Source organism: Pungitius pungitius, chromosome 1, assembly GCF_949316345.1.
Source record: "Pungitius pungitius chromosome 1, fPunPun2.1, whole genome shotgun sequence".
Taxonomy (NCBI): Eukaryota; Metazoa; Chordata; class Actinopteri; order Perciformes; family Gasterosteidae; genus Pungitius; species Pungitius pungitius.
Window position 1 is genome coordinate 10,971,599 of NC_084900.1, and position 21,900 is coordinate 10,993,498.

General features: G+C 45.0%; 1 protein-coding gene across 1 annotated transcript in view; it reads right to left on the minus strand.

Moving 5' to 3' along the window:
- LOC119222283 (mitogen-activated protein kinase kinase kinase 11) overlaps window positions 1-20,055 on the minus strand; it is a 33,448-nt gene extending 13,393 nt beyond the window's left edge. The window contains exons 1-6 of the mRNA XM_037478792.2: window positions 18,116-20,055; window positions 6,723-6,903; window positions 4,635-4,783; window positions 3,513-3,688; window positions 2,661-2,913; window positions 371-487 (exon numbers count right to left, since the gene is read on the minus strand). Coding sequence (XP_037334689.2) covers window positions 371-487; window positions 2,661-2,913; window positions 3,513-3,688; window positions 4,635-4,783; window positions 6,723-6,903; window positions 18,116-18,866 — 1,627 coding nt within the window. The 5' untranslated portion in view covers window positions 18,867-20,055. The remainder of the gene's footprint in view (window positions 1-370; window positions 488-2,660; window positions 2,914-3,512; window positions 3,689-4,634; window positions 4,784-6,722; window positions 6,904-18,115) is intronic.
- Window positions 20,056-21,900: the final 1,845 nt, after the last annotated feature.

Here is a 21,900-nt window from a genome sequence, read left to right on the forward strand (position 1 = left end):
AAACTGCAGGGGGGCGGGGGGGGGCGCAGAGCAGGGCTGCAGTGGAAAGAACAAAGCTGCTGAGCAACGTCAAGTGCTGAGCGGCCCGGGAGGAAGTCAGATAATATTTGGACAGTGGAAAAGGGAAAAGGGTGTGTGTGAGAGAGGGAGAGAGCAGGGAGGGGGAGTGAGAGGGACCAACCAGGGAAACATGTGAAGTCAAAAAAAGACGAGTGGGTGGTTGAAAGCACATGAAAGGAGAGAATCTGCAACAGAGTCTCTGTGCACGCAGGAAGGCGATGCATCCCACATTCACTGGTTTGCTCTGAAAGCACACACAAACATGTGCACCTGTGTGTTAACGCAAAGGGGGAAAATCAAGCGCCCTCACGTTGGATCGCACGGAAACGTGGGCCGAAGGAGGGCGAGGAGCCCGACCCCAAATCGGGAGAGTTCCGCCTCTTCTCCAGGCCCGGGGAAGCCTGCACGGTAATCTTGTGGATAAAATCTGCAACACACAAACACATGAGACAGATGTTAGACCACCTACCTGGGTGGCAGACGCCAACACAAAATACAGACACAACTTTGGGTTACATTGTCTACTTTACACTTGTACATTCTAGACTCTTTAGGTTGCAACACTTGTTTTTCAAGCTTCCTTTTTTTCTCTGGGGCCGCCTGTTTTGACTTTTGGAGTGGAAGAATATTCAGTGTAATACATATTCTCAGCTTGGTAACCAATGCCATTATTTACGTAAAATGTTGCTGTCTAACCATATTTCAATAGCTTTATGTTAAGTATATACAGGTGAAACTGGAAAAATTTGAATATCGTGCAAAAGCCCATTACTTTCAGTAATTCAACTTAAAAGGTCAAACTATATTATAGACTCATTACATGCAAAGTGAGATATTTAAAGCCTTTATTTGATAGACTTTTGACGTTTATGGCTTTATAATATATATATATATATACACTAATATATTAGTTTCACCTTTTAAGTTGAATTACTGAAAGTAATGAGCTTTTGCGCGATATTCTAATTTTTCGAGTTTCACCTGTATGTATGTGTGCATGTGCGGGAGAGAACTGGCCATCTTCAACATGGAAGTAACTACAAACATAGCTGTGACTAACATTATGGTAATGCCACTACTTGCTACTAGCAAACACTGCAATAACAAGCCATGGGGCTCAGGGGGGAAACTTTGAAATGACTAATTATTCAATTAACTTGAAGGCTCGTTTTCTGAAGAGCAATTAGCCGCTCGCGGTGACTACTAGCATGTAGCAGCAGTAGCAAGCTAGCACTTGTTGCTGAGAGGAGAAAGAAAGATCGTTACTGCTTGATGGGCACCAGGAAGGAAAATCTAATACATTATTAATTAAGTTATTAATTCATGCCCTCAAATGAATGTGCACTCAATTTCCCCATTTTCTTCCATAAACCCCATTACTTTTTTCCCCTCAATTTGTAATTTCTTTATAGAAATAATGTAATAGGGAATTTATTCTCTTTTCAATGATTGGTGACCCCGAAGTACTAAATTACAATTTAAAATTGCTTATTTACTTCGATTTACATTGCAGAGGTCTATATAGGGAGTTGTTTCATAAAAAAATTATATATAGCTATTTGAATTAATGATATGGTTTCAAAATCAATTGCACAAATTATAAATTCCACAAAAGAAATGCAGTAACTCAATCTTAAATTAGTCAGTTCATGTAATAAAATTATTATTTCCCAATGTATTTGTACTAAAAGAATAACAAATGGACTGTACTTGTATAGTGCTTTTAGAAACACATGATGATAAAAGATGATAATAATATTGGTGGTAAGGAAGAGACAAAGTGAGTCAGACAGGTATAATTAGAAGGAGAATAGAAACACAGACTAGGGATCCAGAGAGGAGAGGAACGAGAGAGAAAGGGTGAGAGAGGAATACCTAAAAAGAAAGAAAGCCAGAGAGAGGCCAGCCTGCAGTGTATCCATAGACAGGAAGTAACAAGGCGTGGTTGGCTCGCGCTCCCCTCTCATCAACCCCACGCACACACTACCACCACATCACCGCCCGCTGCTGCTGGGAAAGGCCTAACCACAACCTTCACACACACGGACACACACACACACACACTGTATTTACGCATGCTTGCTCTGCCTAAAATACCCTCACACACGCATTGAGACCCTCTGGATGTGAACTGCAGCTTGCTGTGTGACTTTACGATAACAGATGATGCAGAGGAGGGTCGCGGACAGTTGGGTGTTAAACAGGAGTGTGATGGTCACTGAGGTCGGCCTTTTGTCCCTTAAACGTCTAACGCTGGTCTCTTACGGCAAGGAAGACTGAACATATTTTTTTGCCTTTAAACCCACACAAATCCTGTCCTGATGGGAACCTTCAACAAGGGCAAGCTGCAAAATTACAGTTGCACCACAAACTCTCTCCTTCTCTTCCTCCTCGTTGCTCTCTCATATTTTTTGTGGCCTGTTGTTGTTTCTGCTGCTTCTTGAGACTGAGCCAGTAATGGCCCTTGAAATGGAATTTCTTGTCAAGACTGAAGGCTGACACAAGCCGGCTTGTAGTTGCGTTGGTGACAGGAAAACTCAAAAAGCAGCTCAAAGAAAAAACACACATACGCACAGACAGACAGACCGACACCCACTTACCTTGAGGCATGCTGATCTTCTCGCCATTCTTGCACTTAAGCTTGTGCTTTTTAAAGGTGCCCTTCCTCTTCTTGACGTTGGGTTTCTCCTGATTCTGGTTCTGGTTCAGGTGCAAGATGAGGAGGCTGAGCTCCCGCTCAAACACGTCCTGCTCCCACTGGGCCAGCTGCTGCTCGCGCTGCCGCAGGAACTCCTCGTGGGACTTCTGCTCCACGGCCGCACGCTTCAGCTCCTCCTCGCGGCATCGCAGCTCCTGGCGGAGGGAAGTGAGGAGGCGGTGTTTTAATGGGAGAGGGTGCCGAACATGTGGGTTGGTTGCAATTACATATTTGAGGGCATCAATGCATTTATTAGATGTTCCACTTATTTGTGTTTGAAGGTGTTGGTGCATGTTAAAAAGAAGCACTTTGGTCTTGTTGTTGAATCTTGAAAAGCTTGATTCAGCAATATTGGTGAAAGTTATGCTAGATTTTGAAAATGGTCAATCCCAGTGTTGCACGGGCACCTCCACGTGGAACTACGGTAGCGTTGGAGACAATATTTGGTGGGTCTGTTCGCCGCTACCGTAGAAACATGGCGCTGCAACATGGTGGACTCCATGAAGACGACTTTCTCCCTACGTAGACGGGTCATTCTAAGCTGACCAAAACACAACCAATCTCCGTTTTAGGGGATTCTACACTAACAGAAACATTAGTGTAGATTATATCTTATTTCTGCAAATAGATCCCCCGAAATGTTACACACCGGCCCTTTAAACGACTTTGTAACGTGACAATTGTTATGTAGCAAAGTGCACGTGGCTGGAAATCTGTTTTGTAAGGGTTTATCTTAAAAACAGTCAATCACTACCTTCTCTTTAGCGCGCAGCTCATCGAACATGTCCTGGATCTCCAGCTTCCAGTCCTCCTGCAGGGAATGGAAGGACTCCTGCGGCATCTCCTCCTTCACCTGCTGCTCCAGGGCCATCAGCTGGGCCAAGATGGAGCTGAAATTGGGTCTGTGGTGGGGGTCCTGGTCCCAGCACCCTATCCCACACATAGCAGGCACAGTCAGACACCAGGGTCCCTACTGTAGCACCTCAGATATAGTTATTACTGCTACGCTCTCTACAGCACACGCGAATAAGAGACTAATAAGCAAGTGGCGGACCCCAGCGGATTGGACTGGATATCAAGCAGCATAGGAATAATTTAGTCTGTAAAATAAGTGGAAAATTTGACATCAAATTCCCCCAAATCCATTATCAATTAGTTTCTCTTCTTTTGAGCATGGGCCTTAAAGAAGGAACTCAAATACATACGGATTAGCATTGACCATAGACAGGTGTTCTTTACAATCTGAAGACTTTGAATCAGGTCACAAAGCGTTGATCATTACCCCACCATGTGCAATAAGTCTCCTGCAACGCCTCTTGTTTTTATTTACACATACTTCAGGCACTTTTGACAGCCTAATCTAGAGTCAAGCTGATCACTTATTCAAAGTGTTATGCTTAATTAATTTTCTGTGGGGGGTTTTGCATAATTTGTTGCATCATAAGCAGATCAAAAAAAAACAATCCGATAATTAATTAATCCTCTGAGGTGGCCGTCAGTGGTTTAGTGCACTGATCATGTTTTGTTATTCATTTCCTAAACAAAAAAGTCATTGAGACAAGGAGCTAATGCTATCTGTCCTACTCCTTGGCAAAGGGGGATGATGTCGGCATGTCAGAAAGTACCCAGGTGACGTATCTTTTCAACTAGAAACTGATCAGAAGAAGAACACAAACGTATTGCTCAAGAAGGTTACAGTGCAAAACACTTCCTCTCTGTGGCCACGTTACTTGCGATACGCAGCACATGGTTATTAATCACATTTTAACCCAGCTATGGGGTCATTGAAGGAGTGCCGGGGACACCAATGTGATGCTCACGCAAGAAAAATCAAATGAAAAAGTGCACCGGGCTCAATGCGACTTCGGCTCCACACCTGACATGAGCTGGGAGAAGGGTTCGGGGCAGGTGGAGGGGATGGGCAGGGTGAGCTTATTGACCGCGACGCCGTAGGCCACGGCGAGTCCATCAATCCCTTTGTAGGGCGCCTCTCCTGTTAGCAGCTCCCACAGCAGAACACCATAGCTGGAAGGGAGGAAGACGGGGGGGCGGGGGGAGACAGACACAGTATTCTTAATTTATTTCACAATGGTATGATTTTCAAAAAATATTCTCATTATCTGCCCAGTTCTTCCTGATTGTCAGTGTCTTTTGTAAATTTTGGATATAGCAAACGTGTTAAAATGAAACCGTATGAATTACATTTCGTAGTACCTCTTATTTGCAAGTTCCATCATTATTTTTCTAAAAGGAAATCTTTCTAAATAAATCTAAATTCAGACTGAACTATAATTCTCACAATATTCATTATCTATTTGCGATACACGAGACTTTGGTAATAGGCCCACAACATATTTACAATATAAATGGTAATATATAAAAAAAGAGAACTTAAATACTGTATATGACATTGCTAAAATAATTTTGGCTCCCTCTGTGTTTCATTGTGATTTTGCCTTCCTACAGCACATCATTCACCTTCACATTACACGGTCGCCATCACAGAGCTGATGGTACACAACCAAGACACATTTGTGAAGTGGAACATTTTTGCTTGGTGTGCTTGTGCAATGTGAACGCATGCATGCAGAATTTGTACACATGCACACACACACACACACACACACACACACACACACACACACACACACACACACACACACACTAAGTGGAGCACGCAGGTCACAGACTTTATTTTAGTTCTTTAATTAAAACTTCCACACACTGGGAGAGCGCTGAGGTGCTGCTCGCCGGTCGCTGTCTTCGCACGGCGGCTTTGGGGACGGATGAGAAAGGAGCAATAGAATAAAGATGAACCTTTTTCAGAGCAGGGAAAATTCCTGCAACATTTTAATTTTTAGCTTTTTTTCTTGTCCAGATTCACGCTGTGATTTGCTGTGAAAATGAGCTTGCATGGGTTTGTTGTTGATAGACGGGGAGATGGAGAGCATGTCTATGTGTCTGAGAGGGATAGCAGGATGACACTGATCCCATTAAGGTAGTTAAAAAAATACACACTGACTAAAAAGGGTTCCTTAATGCACCGGAAAATTCCTTAAGTAGCTTGCACCATAGCAGAACCTTTTAATGATATTCTCAAGGATGCTTTCAAAAAGGTTCTCTGTAACAGCATGTTCGATTGGTTCTACATATGCCCAGTGTGGGTCTGCAAAGACCCATTAAGAGTGGATTAAATGGTCCCAATCCGCTGGATTAAACGTGGCAAGTGAATGTGCACGCACACGCACACACACACACGCGCACACGCACTCTATTTCCATATAAAGGTCTGCGGTTAGGTCTGCTGTGTGGCCTCCTTCTCCGTCTGTGCTGGAGACAATGGGACAGTGTGCACTACAGATGTCCCTCAACAAAGCACAGAGCCGCCCTTTGAAGAGACGCCGTCACGTGGCCGCGGTTCGGTCTCGCTGCGATCCATCATTCTTGCCATCACTCCCACCATCACCTCTCCCCTCTATGTCCATCACGCTTTCTGTCCTCCGAGTGCAGCAGCCAGCACACAATCCACACACAGCTATATTTGTACCAGGCGGCAACCTGCCGTTCTGAAGATGGAAGCCAATGCAGACGCGCCTTAAACTTCAACAGATCTCTCTCTCTGCTTACCAGACAGACTCCTCTGAGGGTCAAAAAAGAAGTCTGGACATAAGTGAGTCTATGTAGTCTTTATTAATAAACATTTTAATTCATGGTCTCAATCTATGATGTTGATGTTATATATGAATTTTCGGCCGTGAGTCACACATTGCACCTTTGAAAGAAAACAGTTTTACATTTCAATAAAATTGTTTGTCTTGCTACGAGACCTAGCTTCTCTCTTGTGTGTGTGTACAGACATTAGGGCTATGTTGGCCTTCAAATGAAAACCCTCTTAAAGGGCGTTTCCTAAAGATACACTTACGTTAAGGTGCTTTGGTAACATAATTCACACACAAGCGCTCACCTCCAGACGTCGCTGCCCTTGGAGAAGGTGGAGGACTTGATGACCTCGGGGGCCATCCAGGCGTAGGTGCCGGCTGTGCTCATTTTGGTGGTCTTGTGCCACTCCCTGGCCAGGCCGAAGTCTGTGATCTTCAACGTCAGACCCTCCATACATTCATTCTCTATGGGCTGAGCCAGGAGGACTGGGGAGGGGAGGAAAGGGAGGGAAGCAAGAGAGGTTGTCAAAACTGAATTATATATATATATATATATATATATATATATGTATATGGGTGATTCAAACAAAACTAGATGCATCGCTGAAAGAACATTTGTCTCTTTCTTCAGTCTGCACATCTTCTCACTTCTCGTTGTCTTTGTGCGACAACAATACAAACTGACCATGACAAATCAAGTCTTCTATGCTACGACTGAGTTCACTTGCATTTTGATACCAGGTGGTTAAATGGGCAAAAAGGAAAGGATAAACCCATTTTGAAAATGAGCGCTTAAGAGTGCAGGAGCTCCTGTGTGATCGCTGTGTAACGTAAGCCAAACACTTCCTGCTGCTGCTGCTGCTTCAGATTAAAAGCTTCCTCCCACCAGAGCTACTACAGGAATAAGAGACAATATGAAACATTTTAAACATACATCTGTGATCTGTGATACATGTTCAAAAAAATAATATTATTAAAATATAATATAGGACATATAATAATCAAAATAATTCTCATTATCATATTTTCTGAGCGGTAAACAACTATACTGTGCATTTTTATAATCGCCTCATTGGAGCATCAGGAAGAAAGCAACACACTAAACCAGCCCATTTAAATGTGTCAGAATGACACAAGTGAGTACGCCACTTTCAGTGACCTCCCGTGGCCTAGATGAAGGACAACATGGTCATTATCACTGTCACTTAGGTGTAACAAAGCATACAACTATTTGTAGTTAAATGGACCAACAACAGTTTTGTCTGCCAGCGTTTTGTCGGAGTGGATCATACTACAGTGGGAGAAGATCCATGATTAAGGTCTGCTGATTCTCTCAGACACAGAGAGACCATCTCCCTCAGCGGGGATCGGCTGATTTGCATTCGTTATTGTGACTGAAGGCCTCAAACGCTTCGAAGAGCAAAAGTACTGTGAAAGAATTGAAAATCTACACACACTCGTAAGCATTAATGAATAAACAATAAGGGATGACAATGAAATGAATGAGAATGTTTGATAATCATTGTTCAGTGTCCCAACTGTTATAAAATAACTGTAAAATAACTATATCCCAGTCGCATTTGCAGAATAATGCTTGGATAACGTGTTGGTCAAGTTTAACCTGACTGCTGAGCGCCCTCCACACGCCATCTCTGGACCTCGCCATGTTTACTAGGAGCATTTTTATTTTCTTTCTTAAACATGACAATAACCAGAGGCATTCGATCAATACAGGGTCCAGAATCAGTTGGATACAGCCTTATTGATTAGGGAGGCAACGTGGTGGATCAATCAGACACCGGTGGCTGATGCTCAGGAACAGGGCTCTGAACATAGCAGAATCCCAAATGAGAAAAGTACACAATGTAAAATGTAATAAGTCTTTAAGTAAACACATTTTGGGAACCAGCCAGTGCTGTGCGACCACACGGCCTTGGAAGCCTTTGTTTCCATGAAAATAGAAGGCAGCGGCGGGGACGTCGGCCCTCTGCGGTGTGACTGTATCACATGGCCTGCCGTGCCACTCTTCCCTTCTGCTGGCAGGCCGGGCGCCGCACGCAGGGCAAGGCCATCAAACGCAGAGAGGGGAGGCACTTATTACAGGGAAGTGAGACTCCAGCTATTTGTAGTCACTTTCTGGGCTCCAAGCGCTTCTTCTTTTCACTGTGTGTTTTGCTGAGAAATCCTCTCGAGACTCTTTTCCACACACACACACACACACACACACACACACACACACACACACACATATGAACGGTCCTCTCGCTTTGTTGTCTATGTCTTTGTGTGTCTCTCTCTCTCTGACATCCTGTGCAGGGCCTCGTAACCCAGAGGCGGAGGGTTTGACGTCACAAAGGAATGCATCACAAGAGGTTGTGTTGTCGTGTGTGTGTGTGTGTGTGTGTGTGAGAGATAGTGAGTGCAAGAATGGGTGTCTCGGTTTTTTAATAACAGTTTCTCACACAGCACATCCGGCACCTTTTTGCTAGATCCACAAACACACAAACACACAGACACACAGACACACACACAAAATAGCCTTTTAAGTGATTTTTTTTGTCCATTCCACCTCAAAGATGGAATGAAAGTGCAGAGACCGACAATCAATGGATGCTTTGACGTCACATCCCTGACAGCCAGACAGCTTCTTTTTCTTTATTGGGGAGAAAAAGCAACATCAGGGTTTGTCCATCACAAACTTTCCCATTGACTTTTGCTTCCATACGTCGACACAAACAACAAAAGTAGCAAAGTAACCAATGGACGAAAAACTAAAAACACCAACATCAATTTCTGTCAATTCAACGTCCCCTTGGAGAGGGATGGGGTGCGGCTGGTATTGGTGTGGAAGGGACTGCTGGTAATTACTGCAACAGGCCCTGATCTCTTAATCTCCTCCTTTTGTCTGCTCGCCAGTCAGCCTCTGGTAAAAACAAGCCCCAGTTGGTCACCCCTATTTCCACTGAAACTCTACTTCCAGGAAGTGACGTGCGCGTATCAGCCACTGAATTCAAATTGTCAAATTTGCTTTGTTCCTAAGTGATTGAAATGACCCGGAGGCGCCGGAAAGGAGCTTCAATGCCTTTCTACTTTGCCTCTTTAGCACAGGAACCACTGGACCATCCTTTAGGAAAGGAGATACTTAAGGTGGCAATATTTACGTAAATAGTGAGGTATCATTTGGCCGTTCAAGAGAAATAACTCCTCATGAATTCTGCCAACCACCTTTCCTTGACCCCGTGACGTTTTCCACAGAGGTCATGAAATAGTGGTTAGGAATAGACGTTAGGGCGTCATTTTTTGACAGTTTGAATTCAGCCGTAGCCTCCAGTAGCGGGGGGCCCTTCCTTAAAATGAAAAGTAAACACTAATGAGATTAAAATTGGATTTTATCATTCTGGCTCGCCGTTGATTGTGCAAAGTATGCCATGCTGTATTTTAGGAAGCGGTGGTTAAGAAAAGTCATGTGACACCAGACACAGGCGTAGTGATGATGGACACAGAGAGAACGGGGGCCATGGTTACCATACGATTGAGAGCTAACAAGGGCTGCTCATTAGAGCGAGAGAGTAGAGGTATACAAGCTCCAACACACACACACACACACACACACACTTTTCTTTTAGCAAGGCATCGAGCTGCACAGAAGCAGCTAAGTGTGAGACAGCCACACACAGACACACGTACGCATGCATGCAGATACACACAAAGGGTGTTGGCTAAATCGCAGGGGTGTACAGTGCGGATGCTAATTCTAGATGATAATTGTTCCTCTTTCAATGGAAACACATCGTTATGAACTAGATAATAAGCAAATGGGAACACAAGTTTCTCACTAAATCTGATTATGTTATAGAAGGTATGAAAGGTGTTAATGTTGGATAGTAGTGACTGGATCTTAATAAGCTGTAAGTTATAGGTTAAGGTTTTCTGTGATTAAACTGTGCATATGTTCTGTGATAAAGGGATGGAGGCGTGTTCAAAAATGAATATAATTTACGAGACTTGAGCTATGGGTTATTTATACCCGTTAGCTCAAGGTGGTGCTCTGTTATTTGTCTATATTGGGAATTAGTTTATGGATTAATTATTCAATAATTTAGTTTCACACTAGCTAGACAGACATGCTCCTCCACAGATCCCAACATATCAAATTCGTATAAATGTCCCCGCACATGGGTGTCCCCTCACCCATGCATGCACATATGGGTCCACAAAACTCTGCACAAACACACACCACTTCCTGAGCGAAGGCAGAGTGCATCCACAGTTCAGCATCGCTCCTCCAACCGCCGCCATCACGAAGACGACGGCAGGCGCTGGACACCGTATCGCAATGCTATTCATTAAAGACACCCAGCGACCACAGGAGGAAGTGTGCGCCGGACATCTTCACCACACTGGAAAGTTCAAAGCAGGGCACTGAAGTCCAGACCGGGGGTGGGGGAGGATCGTGAGAACAAATATTTTTCTTACCGGGTTTATAAGAATTGTATTGGGGTTTTACAAGAAGGATAATAAGGATTTCATCTCTGCATCCTCTGCTATCTCAGCTGGGATAACATTTTGAGGGGATTTGTTCAATAAAGTATCAATCAGAAAAGGAAATCAACCTCTACTTGAAAATAACAGAGTATCATGACTAGATCTTGTGCTCTCCAGACAGTCTTCCCGATGTGAAACCAACAATGCTGCAACAACAGCACCATGACAGATCCCCTAGGCAACAGGACTCTGTTTGGTATTGTTTGTTGTTCTCAAACAAGAGAGTGTCAGTTGCAGACATGACTCGTACAAAAAGCGACCTGAGTGTGGGGCTGGGACTGACTCCAGTCGGTGGTAAGCTTAGCGAGGGTGAGTTCCAGGGCTGATTTTAAAGTTGAGATTAAATGAAAATTCCTCATTTCACTATTTAAAAAAAAATAATTTTGTCAATTTCTTTGTATTTTATATAAAAATCCAATTTGCATTTCTACCTATAAAACAATATCATTTAATTTTGCCCACTCTTTAGCGGCCAAATGCACAGGATTCGATTTAAATCCTTCTTGTTGTCTTCTAGTTAAAGTTGCAAATTTGCCATTTGAAAAGCGTCCTGCTCGGGGACATCTGAGAGGACACGTGGCTGCTGCTGAGGACACTGCACATGTGGAGGACGCTCGCTCTCTCTCTCTGACCACGGGGCCTCGACCCCGGAACACGCCACATGCAGAGGTCCGGCCCACGGAGCCGTTCTCTGCCCTGTCACTCTGCACCTCACTTAATTAGCTTTTCTCCAGGATTCATCGCTCTGCGCTTTTTTTTTTTTATCATTAGACGGATATCTCAGTGTGTAAGTGCAAGGCTGCTATTGGTCGACGTGGCCAAACAAATGCTTAATGCTGTCTGTTTTTAATAAAAAAATAAAAATCTGCAAAAAGAATTAACCACTAACCAAAAGTCCAAATTCTGTCAAATAAAAAATATCTGTATTTGCTTTTTAATGGCCACATTGGTTCAAGCTAAGCCTCCTCTATGCTCGCGCTACCTTCTACCCTTCCCCTCCCCCTCCCTCCCTCCCTCCCTCCCCGCGCTGCACCCGTAGGCGAAAAGGGAGAATTCCACCAGGGCGGGGGCTTTCCCCAGGAAGAACGGGAGCTTTGTCCCCTGAGGGACGAGGCCATAGGCTGACAGACAGTCTGGCAACTTCTGACCAGGCAGCCAAAGAGTGAGAGAGTGAGAGGGAGAGATAGGGCATAATCACAGTGCACACGCCGAAACTAGCGCTGGAGTTTCGTCTGAGCTCTCAGGCACGCAGAGTTCACCGGGTGCAGTCAGCAACACTTTACCTAGAAGATGCTGCCATCAGTCCGGCGAGGCATTTCATTCTCATTCGCTGTAATGTGCAAAGGTTAATCTTCCCGGGTCATTTTGTGCCACCATCGCAATTTCAGAATTCCCCTTTTATTTCGAATGAATAGGTGAGGCTCATTTCGTCTAATCAGCAAAACAAACACAGGGTTTGATATCCATTCAATCTTAGAAGTAGCAAGTATTAGAATAACACAACGATGCAGGCTCCTGCTCACATACAACTGCACAGCACCATTCAAAAGTTTGGACACATCTGTTCATTCAATGTTGTTTCCATATTTTTAAAAACAACCAAAAAACAAACCAGAATAAATGTTATGTTTTAGATTCTTCATAGTAGGCACCTTCTGATTTTATGGGAGCTTGGCACACTTTCAATAATCTTCATGAGGAAGTCACTTGGACTGGTTTTCCATTAACAGGTGTCATCAAGGCAAAAGTACTGGTATATAAAAAAAAATTTTAAAACATACTGGTTTGCACTTTTTTTGTGTTCCTTCATCGTTGGATGTATTGAATATGAATCTACAATGTAGCAAAATAAAGAAAACACATTGAATTGAGAAGGCGTGTTCAACCTTTTGTCTAGTACCGTGTGTATGTAATCCATTAAACCTGACCGTTTGTTGCATGGTAACATCCGTGTTCTACTTTCCTGCTCCACGCAGTGCCTTAACACACTTAACGAGTCCTCTAATGCTCTGCTGTGGAACAGGTTAGTCAGGTATCGCCACTCCGGGGTTGACAATGCCAGTGCCATCTTATATTCCATTGCTTCAATTTAATAACAGAGGTGTTGCTCTACCGGCGCTGAGCTTCTATATGCAGACTCAAACCGCCGGGAACTAGGGCTGAGGAATTAAGACATGTTTAAATAAAATAAAGTGTTAAACACATGTATGGGTATAGAAGTGTTCCTGCAGTCAAATAATATATATTATGTTATAATACAGGTAGATGAAATCCAGCATTCTGATTGGTTGAGAGTGAGTCAAAGTGTGTGCATTATTCAGCGATAATATACAGTACCTGTTCACATTGACCCAAGTGCTCCATATCACTGTGCACTCAAAGGTTAGATTTTGTGCGGCGTTTGGCAATCGCCGCAAAAACCACAAATGATCCTTTTTCAGGCAATGCAAGCTTTTGCGCAAGGACAATTAAGGTGGACGTCATGAGCGATGTGAATGAATGAGATGGTGAGAGATCTTGCAAGGAGACCCAATGCCGTTTCCATTCACATACAGGGACAGTTTTTCTCTATACTACTGAAATGCGATACACAACGGTTGGTTGCTAATACCATTTGGTGCTGAAAGGCAGCAATATACTACATTTACTATGTATGATGTCGCTGGTAACCGTATTATAAAAGCAATGAGGTCAGAGAGGCTGTACTTTATCGTCCAATAATGTAACAGTTCAGGGGTGTTGTTGAGCTGGCCACCCTCGAACAGTTAGTTGACCACTACGTAGTGATCTAGTCTCGAATTAAAGTGACTACAAAACCATATCAAACAAGGCAGCTTCTGTACAAAGAAGTCAAAAAGACTTTGTAACATCCGTCATGTTGGTTTCCTTCCTGTACTCAAAACAAATGAGTCCGAAACCTCACAGCAATTTTCTCTTCCAAAAACACACACGCAGGTTTCTGCTTGTTTGCATGGGAACGGTCTTGTGATCTCTGTGGCGAGTGAGAGAGAGAATTTAGACCGGAGAAGGGAAAAGACAACAACACAGTGGGGCTGGGTTCTGGAAACCTCTCCACTTCCTGTGCGCTCTGACCTTCCACTGTCTGCTCTTCTTTTTCTTTTTTCACCTCCTCCCCTGCAGTTGCTGTTCTGCCCCCTCACTCGTGCGCGCACACACACACACACACACACACAAACACCTTTCATGACTAAGCGTGCTGTGCAGTCATTGTGTGGTCTCCTCTCATTGTGTATAGACAATGTGAGGCCAGGCCACACGGTGCAGATACACGCTGTTAGACTCCCTTACTATGAAACTAAGTAGTGGTCTGCATACATACATTTTAAAGCATTATTAAATATTTATTGTCTGGCTGTTGTCCAGAGCCGCATTACTTTGCTTGTAGTGCATCTACTTTTAACATTATATTGTTATTACACCAATAATAATCGACGCAAAGAATGTGCTTCGGCCAACCTTCCGTCGGCTTCTGTCCGTGCTGCGCCGCGCCGCCCCTCCCCTCCCCGTGGGAACCACGTCCGAGCCCCCACCCAACCTGCTTCCCCTGCCCACCTGAGCCAAAAGCCTCTGCAGACTAAAGACGGGAGGGAAGCCTTATCGCCCACTGACACGCTCACTCTGAGGCAGCAGCAGCAGCACAGGGGAGCTCTGACTCTGGCGACCCCTTCCCTCTCCCAGCAGGACACCCCAGGCCAGAGTCCGATACGCCATCAGCAAAACCACCACCAGCCATGTCCGCGGACAGCAATTTAAAGTGCATTTTGCCGGCACACTTGACATTTGAGGATGCACCTCCTGTTGAATTAAAATACCTAATCGTTGCAGAAATTTGCCCTTCGCGAGGATCAAAAGTGATGAGCTAGTCGAGTAAAGTTTTTTAAGAAGATTGTTTTGGTCCCTCCTATGGTGGACTTTTTAAAACATTTTTTTCCCTGTATCCAACAAGTCACACAGATTAAATGAAGCTGGGTTAATACAAAGTTAGGAACCCAAAATAATATATTTTATAAGAATAAACAGGAGGCTGAAGTAACCGTGACGGTGCAGTGTCTTTACATTACATGTCATTTAGCTGACGCTTTTACCCAAAGCGACTTACATTGCATTATAACCCATGCATTACATTTTGCCTGGGGAGCAGTTAGGGGTTGAGTGTCTTGCTCAGGGACACTTTGACACGGCACATGGGGCAGCCGGGGTTTGGTTCCCAGCGCATCACGCTACTCCATGCGCCACCATCGCCCATCTTAAAAGTGATACGAAATGACTTCATAACCGCCCACAGATGAGAGGTATCATCTGTGAATATACCAACACCTGTACGCTGTGGACACACCATCCACTCCATGACATCGTGGTGGTGAATTTTGTGTGACCAGCCCATGAAAACAATGGCTTCTGGATCAGAAATTTAAGCTTCTCATGTGTCACCAATATGTTGATATCAATCTTAATGTACAGGTGCAGGAGGACATGAAAGGCTGAGGTGCTGCTAAACCCAGGACAGATGGTTTCTTTTGTCAAACAAGGGACGTATTGACATGCATTTATGGGTGATGATGGTAGTTAGCATTATCCATAGGTGCTGACAGAAGAACGCCAGGTGTCCGGATCTCACGGACAACATATTTATTGTGTGTACTGCATTTGATATTTTGTCATTAAATAAGACTTTAAGGCATTAAAGTGCACTGCTGAGGTGAAGCACATTTAAATGGTAATGTGACAGCTCATGTTTAGCTCTGATGAATTTCTGTCAGTCGACAGGGATGGTATTGGTACTCTATTTAATAGCCAGCGTTTTTACTGTTGTTGGCACACATGCTCTGTGGTGATGCTGCTTCCTAAGCTAAGGAAAACAGGTGCATTTATCACCAGGTTTAAAATCCCCCATTTCCTTCCCAACCGAAATGTCTACATTTTCTGGTGAAAAGGGCAATATGTCTTTGTGTGTGTGCGTGCAGTGGTAACAGGAGAGCACACACACACACACACACTTTGGAGTGGGCGGCCCCGAAGGAAAACATGTGGTGGAATGTATCAGATATCTGTCCCCTTGTGGAGAAGAAGACGACACAAAAATGTGTTGATCCAAGATCTGACTGGGGTTTCTTCCTGAGAAAAAGGGCTGTGAGCGGGAGCCCAGTGGGCGCAGTTCCAGCACTTTCCCCTACCATTTCTAACTTTGGGTGTTTGGTGTTTTTACTTCAATGAAGGTCATAGAAGTCACTTTGTGCAGCCCCTGGACTGGATGGGTTGAAAATGTTTAGATAAAAGGAAACCGCAGCAGTGTCTCGTGCCGATATGCAAGGCTTCAAAGACATGTTACTAGAACCATACTGAGACGCTGCTGCTGCCACACAGTGGATGACCGAGTGCAGAAGGTGTGAAGTGTCCCCAGACTCATCCCTGTATCTATGGCAACGCCGGCTCCTCTGCACTCTCTTATGCTTCCACTTTTGCTGGAATTCCAATTATGATTCATCAGCATCTTCTAAAAACATATCAAACCGCTTTCTCTAAACCTCCCTCTTGTGCCATCAATGTTTTCTACTTTTTGGTTAGTGAATGCATCAGTTTTGCCCCTATGCATTGTGGTCCAATTTAGACCACAATTTTGCAGCAGGTCTTGTGACAGATTTTATCGTGTCCGCTACTGCCGAACGCCAACGCTACATGTCAGTTACTGAAAGAAGAACTTGTTTTGCCATTCTGAGGAAAACACTCCACAATGCGAAGACAACCACAAGCGGTGTCGCCTGACGCATATTGCTTAAAATGACCATCTCGCACTTGTGTGTTAAACCGGGCCGTTGGCATCCTAAACCTAACCCCCTCCCTCCCCCTAAAAATCCAGCACAACAGGATACGGCTGGATGGCCCAGCAGGGTTCTGGCTGTGTGGGGACATGTCGAGGCAGGTCAGGGACAAAGCAGAACAGAGAGAGCAAAAAAAGCAGGAGAGCGATACCATCTCCATGCGCACCGAGACAGGGGTCACACACACACACACACACACACACACACACACACACACACACACACACACACACACACACACACACACACACACACACACACACACACACACACACACACACACACACACACACTTTATGTTCCCTGAACCCAACTTTCTTTTGCCGCTACGGGAGAATTATTGTATTAATATATTTGTAGGGGGTTACGACACACGCGGGAAACAACGTGTGAGCAGATGCTGAGAGGTTCGGGGGAGGAAGAGAAGAGCGGGAACAGTTAGGAGGAGTCTGGGAAGACGGTATTCTTAGGCTGTGCTCAATTGGGATGCTCAGCATGGACTTACTGTGGACTGAGGGAGCCACATCCACAGAACCTACAGTGCTGAGTCTTTGGCTGCATCAGTTTAACCAGGAGCAACCATCAGCTCAATCAGAGGGTGGGGGTGGGGGGGTGGGTACAACTTATAACAATAATAATGAGGTGAGGTGCAAAAAGAAGGAGGCGGGGAGGCGGGGAGGGGAGGGGTTGAGAAATCCTCATCAGACAGTTTAACTTTAACAACAAGGTTCAATGCCTACGTGACTGCCCCCCCCCCCCCCCCCCCCCCCCCCATGGCATCAAAGTCCACATTGTGAGTCGTGACAGTGCCTCGTCTTGGCTTCCTGTCCTCAGCTCAGAGCGCCGCCTTTTGGGCTGTCGACAACGCGTAACTGCAGCTACATTTTGGAGAGTCACATGACTGAGCTTCCCACCAAAAACAATGTTTTCTTCTACCAATAAGTAATCTTGAAAAGTACTGATCTTGAATAAATGGATAAATATAATGGTATTACCCCGAGACAATGCTCTGGACCGTACCATTTATAGCACAGGATCAAAAGTAGAGGGATTATCCAATTTCCCAGAGTTGGAGTTAATAATTCTACCGAAGCACGCCACGCCGAGGGAGTTAAAAAGGTTGCCTTTGTTCTACATGTGGCCTTGTGAACACAGAGTGTGTGTGTGTGTGTGTAGCACACCGTGTTCTGTCACTGCCATGGGGCACGTTGCAAGCCCCTCAGCAGGCTCGGTAACTGCGCCCAAGCCCGCCGCCGTCATCAATGTGACGCCAACAACGGCGGAGGATTGGCTCACTCGGCTGGAAGACTTACTGTTGTTGGACTTGAGATCCCGATGGATGACTGGTACAATGGCCTCACAGTGCAGGTACAACATCCCTCTGGCGATCTGCACAGCCCAGTTGACCAGGACGTGCGGGGGGATTCGGCGGCCGGCCAGCGCCCGACTCAGCGGCCCGCCCGACGCGTACTCCATGATGAGGCACAGGTTGGGCTCCGTCAGGCAGACGCCTTTCAGGGCGATGATGTTGGGGTGCGTGAGCATGGCGAACAGACGCGCCTCCTGCCGGACGTTCTGCGCCGTCACGCTGATGTCCTCGTCAGGGTCCTGGCGGGCGGCCTTCACGGCCACCAGCCCGCCCCTCCACGTACCGCGATACACCTTCCCAAAGCCCCCGACCCCGATGACCTCCTCCAGGCTCAGCTCTCGGAAGTCCAGGACGTCGGGTTCGAACTGGGCGACCACGGCGGGGCTGAGCTCTCCGACCACTTCTGGGAGCTTCCCATACCCGCTGGGCTTGAAAGAGCCGTAGTTTGACGGGAAGATGCCCACCTTATTGTTGACTTTCCCGGCCCACCAGCCCTCGTCTCCCGATATCTCAGAGTCCAGAGAGAGGACCTCCACCAGGTCGCCCTTTCGCAGGGTGAGCTCATCTTTGCAGGACGCCTCGTAGTCGAACAAGGCCGTCCACACGGGGTTTGTGAAGTTGCCTTTCTGCGAGGCCTCTAAATTCTTCCAGTTGGACAGGGGGCCACGGCTAAATATGTTCTTCAGTGGCTCCATGGAGCCTCCAGCAGATGTCTACACCGGATCGGATTGTGCACCGCAAAGGGTTGGAAAATAAAGTACAAAGGAGTACTTTATTGCGCCTCGCTCCCTTTCCTGTCTTTCTTGTTGGTTCATCAGGGACCAGCGAAATGTGTTCAGAAGCTCGACCGACAGGCGGGCGGAGGGAGAGGAATCAGAGATGGTTGAGCGGTGGGAGTCTCTCATCTGTCTGGACATTACATGCACAGCCTCCAAACCCCCTTCACCCCACACGCTGGAAAACACAAGAGTGCGTGGAGCGATTGGAGGGAGAGCGTTGTGTTCAGGGGTAGGAAAAAGACACGAGTTTGTCTCCTTTCAAGTGACGCGTGGGGTCCCCAACATGGCTGGAGCACACGGTCCCTTCAACTCTCCTCCTCCATCAGTCAGCCACCTGTTGAGCAGAGTCTCGGAGGACTAGTTCGCGGAGACAGTGATGGCACTACCCAGAGTTTGTTGAACAAAATAACTAACTTCAGTGTTCCTAACGACGGTTCAGCTGTCCATCTGAAGCGTTTATGTATTTTTAGCCATTAAGTGCCGCGGCCACCACAAAGCAGGAAGCGCTGCGAGGCGGAGAAGAATAGCAGGAAAAGGAGCATTCAGTCCTGCCAGTGTTTTAGGACAAGTTCCAGGGCTCAGTAGTTCGCATCAGCAAACGAAGCTCTCACAAAACCGCGTCTGACCGCCAATGTGCGGCGCTCCCGCAGGAAATCCCCGCATCCCGTCGGGCGACGTTCTCCATTCTGGCGGCGTTATCACACGCACGCACCACGCAGTGAGCGTGTGGGCTTTCTGGCGACACAAAACACGTAGGGAAGCGACAACTTTTGGAACAGGAAGAGTTCTCCAAAACACCCGCTTCACTTCCCGCAGAGAAACACGCAGCGGAGACAGATCCCGTTAGTTCCCTGATTGCGGCTCGGCGCGCGGGCTCGTCCGGTTACACTCGGTATCCAAACAGCGCAACAACTCCATCGTAACTTCGTAGAATATTCCGCTATCTCGCTCGGTGCTCACTCATCCGGACCTTGAACCACTTCTACGTCTGCTTACAGTCAGCAGAGGGTGTGGTTTCAAAACTTCTTTCTCTCCCAACAGGAAAAGAGTCAGATGACAGGCCACGCTGAAGAGACGTGCGGTACGTAGTCACATATCCGGTGGGGGCTGTCAAAGTAAAACTCGAGTGAAGGTTTTAGAGGCGAAAGGTTAGGTGAATATGTTCTTATATTATTAGAATATATTATATTATTATATATTATAAGTATATATGTTATTATTCAATAAATGATTTCATGAGAAAAGAAGGATACTCAAATCATATTACACCAGTTCACTAATATTACATCTCGATGTGGATGCACCACTGATTTTAAGCACAGTGAAAAGTTGAAGCAAAGTTTCGGACTCTAAATGATACCCAAAGCCCAAGAGTGCACTAAAAGGCACATTTCTATCGAAAAAAAGTAGGTTATGCATTCCAACAGTTATTTCCGTAAAGGTCAATCATCATTTTTTGGTAGCTATGGATTAGTAATAAGGTACATGTCTGCAACCCATCTGTGTATTGAGATTTTAAGACTTTTATTTTGAATGTATTTTTCCATAAATAGTTTCCTGCTAAGTGACGCTAACATTACAACTGATTCTTGGCTAGAAAGTAAGATGATAAGTCAAAGTAGCAGAAAGTTACAATTTAAGGAAAGTGCCTACCTTCTAATGAAAACAATAAACATAACAGTGGTAGGTATCACAATGGTGTCGAAATAAACAAGACGTGAAAGTTACGTTTTGGGAAATTCGTTTTTCTTATTGATATTCTCTTGACCACAAGGCACAATTTAGCAATTGTTTTATTTTGAAATACCCTGTGGAAGTCCTGCTTGTTAATCATGGTCGAAGATGTTTTGGTAGGAACAGGTGGCTATTCAACCTGAAAAGAAAGAAATGCTCAAAAACATTTGGCAAAAGCCAACACCCAAAAATCTTATATTATAAGGGAAATCATAAATAGCCAGACATTTGTGTGGTGCAGTCACATTGGTATATATGTTTCAGTAGTTTTAAGTATTAATACATTTGTATTTTGTATTGGTTTGTCTAAATCAAGGCCATAAGCTCTGTTGCTTCCTCCACTGATTTGGTCCCATCTGCCACTCACTATCACATACTGCTATCAGCGTATTAAATGGTGCTCCTCTTGAATCAGTTCAGATATTATGATTCAGTGACATTTAGCCCAAACACTCAAGGACAGCAGTTCATTAAAAAATGTTTCTTGTAGTAAATGAAAAGAGAATACTGTCGATGTTCTCTGAGGTTTCTGTGGGGAGGAATTTGTTGAAGATTTTCTTTTGTCTGGGATTGCTTTGAACAACAAAAGGAGCTTCAAGCCTATAATCAAGTAACATCCTTTGGCCTAAAGCTGCTTTAATGTTCTTTATGCAGTTTGATGGGCTACTTGCTCACCCAGGGTGGAAAAGCTGTTAGTGAAATTTCCCTCACGGAGTCAGATCTACTGCTGCTTAAGATAGAAGTCAAATGGCTCATTTAAACGTTTTATTCCACGGAGAGTACTTTAAGTTCCACCTTTGGACACAAAAGTTCAGCCGTGTAGATCTGCAGATTCTATGAAAGCAAAATGAAAAATTCCTTCTGTGATGCAATGACATGTTATTTTCAGTGTGTTCCAGTCTGACCCAGAATCTCTTGAGTTGCAGATATGTGAGCAGAAGGATCAAAGTTCAAGGTGCCCCATTATGAGGAAGTACTGTGTCCATATTTATGCAGCAATACGTGGTTAACAGAATAAGTTATGTTTTTGGAAAGGAGTCTCAATCCAAAAATAAATAAATGACATGTACGTGACCCTAAAAAAGTGGACCTAGCGGACTGCCCTCACAGGTAGAATGACTTGTGTTCTACAGTATATATGGATAGATAGAGATATATAGATAGAGATATACATATTTAGGTATATATATAGATAGATAGATAGATGGATAGATGG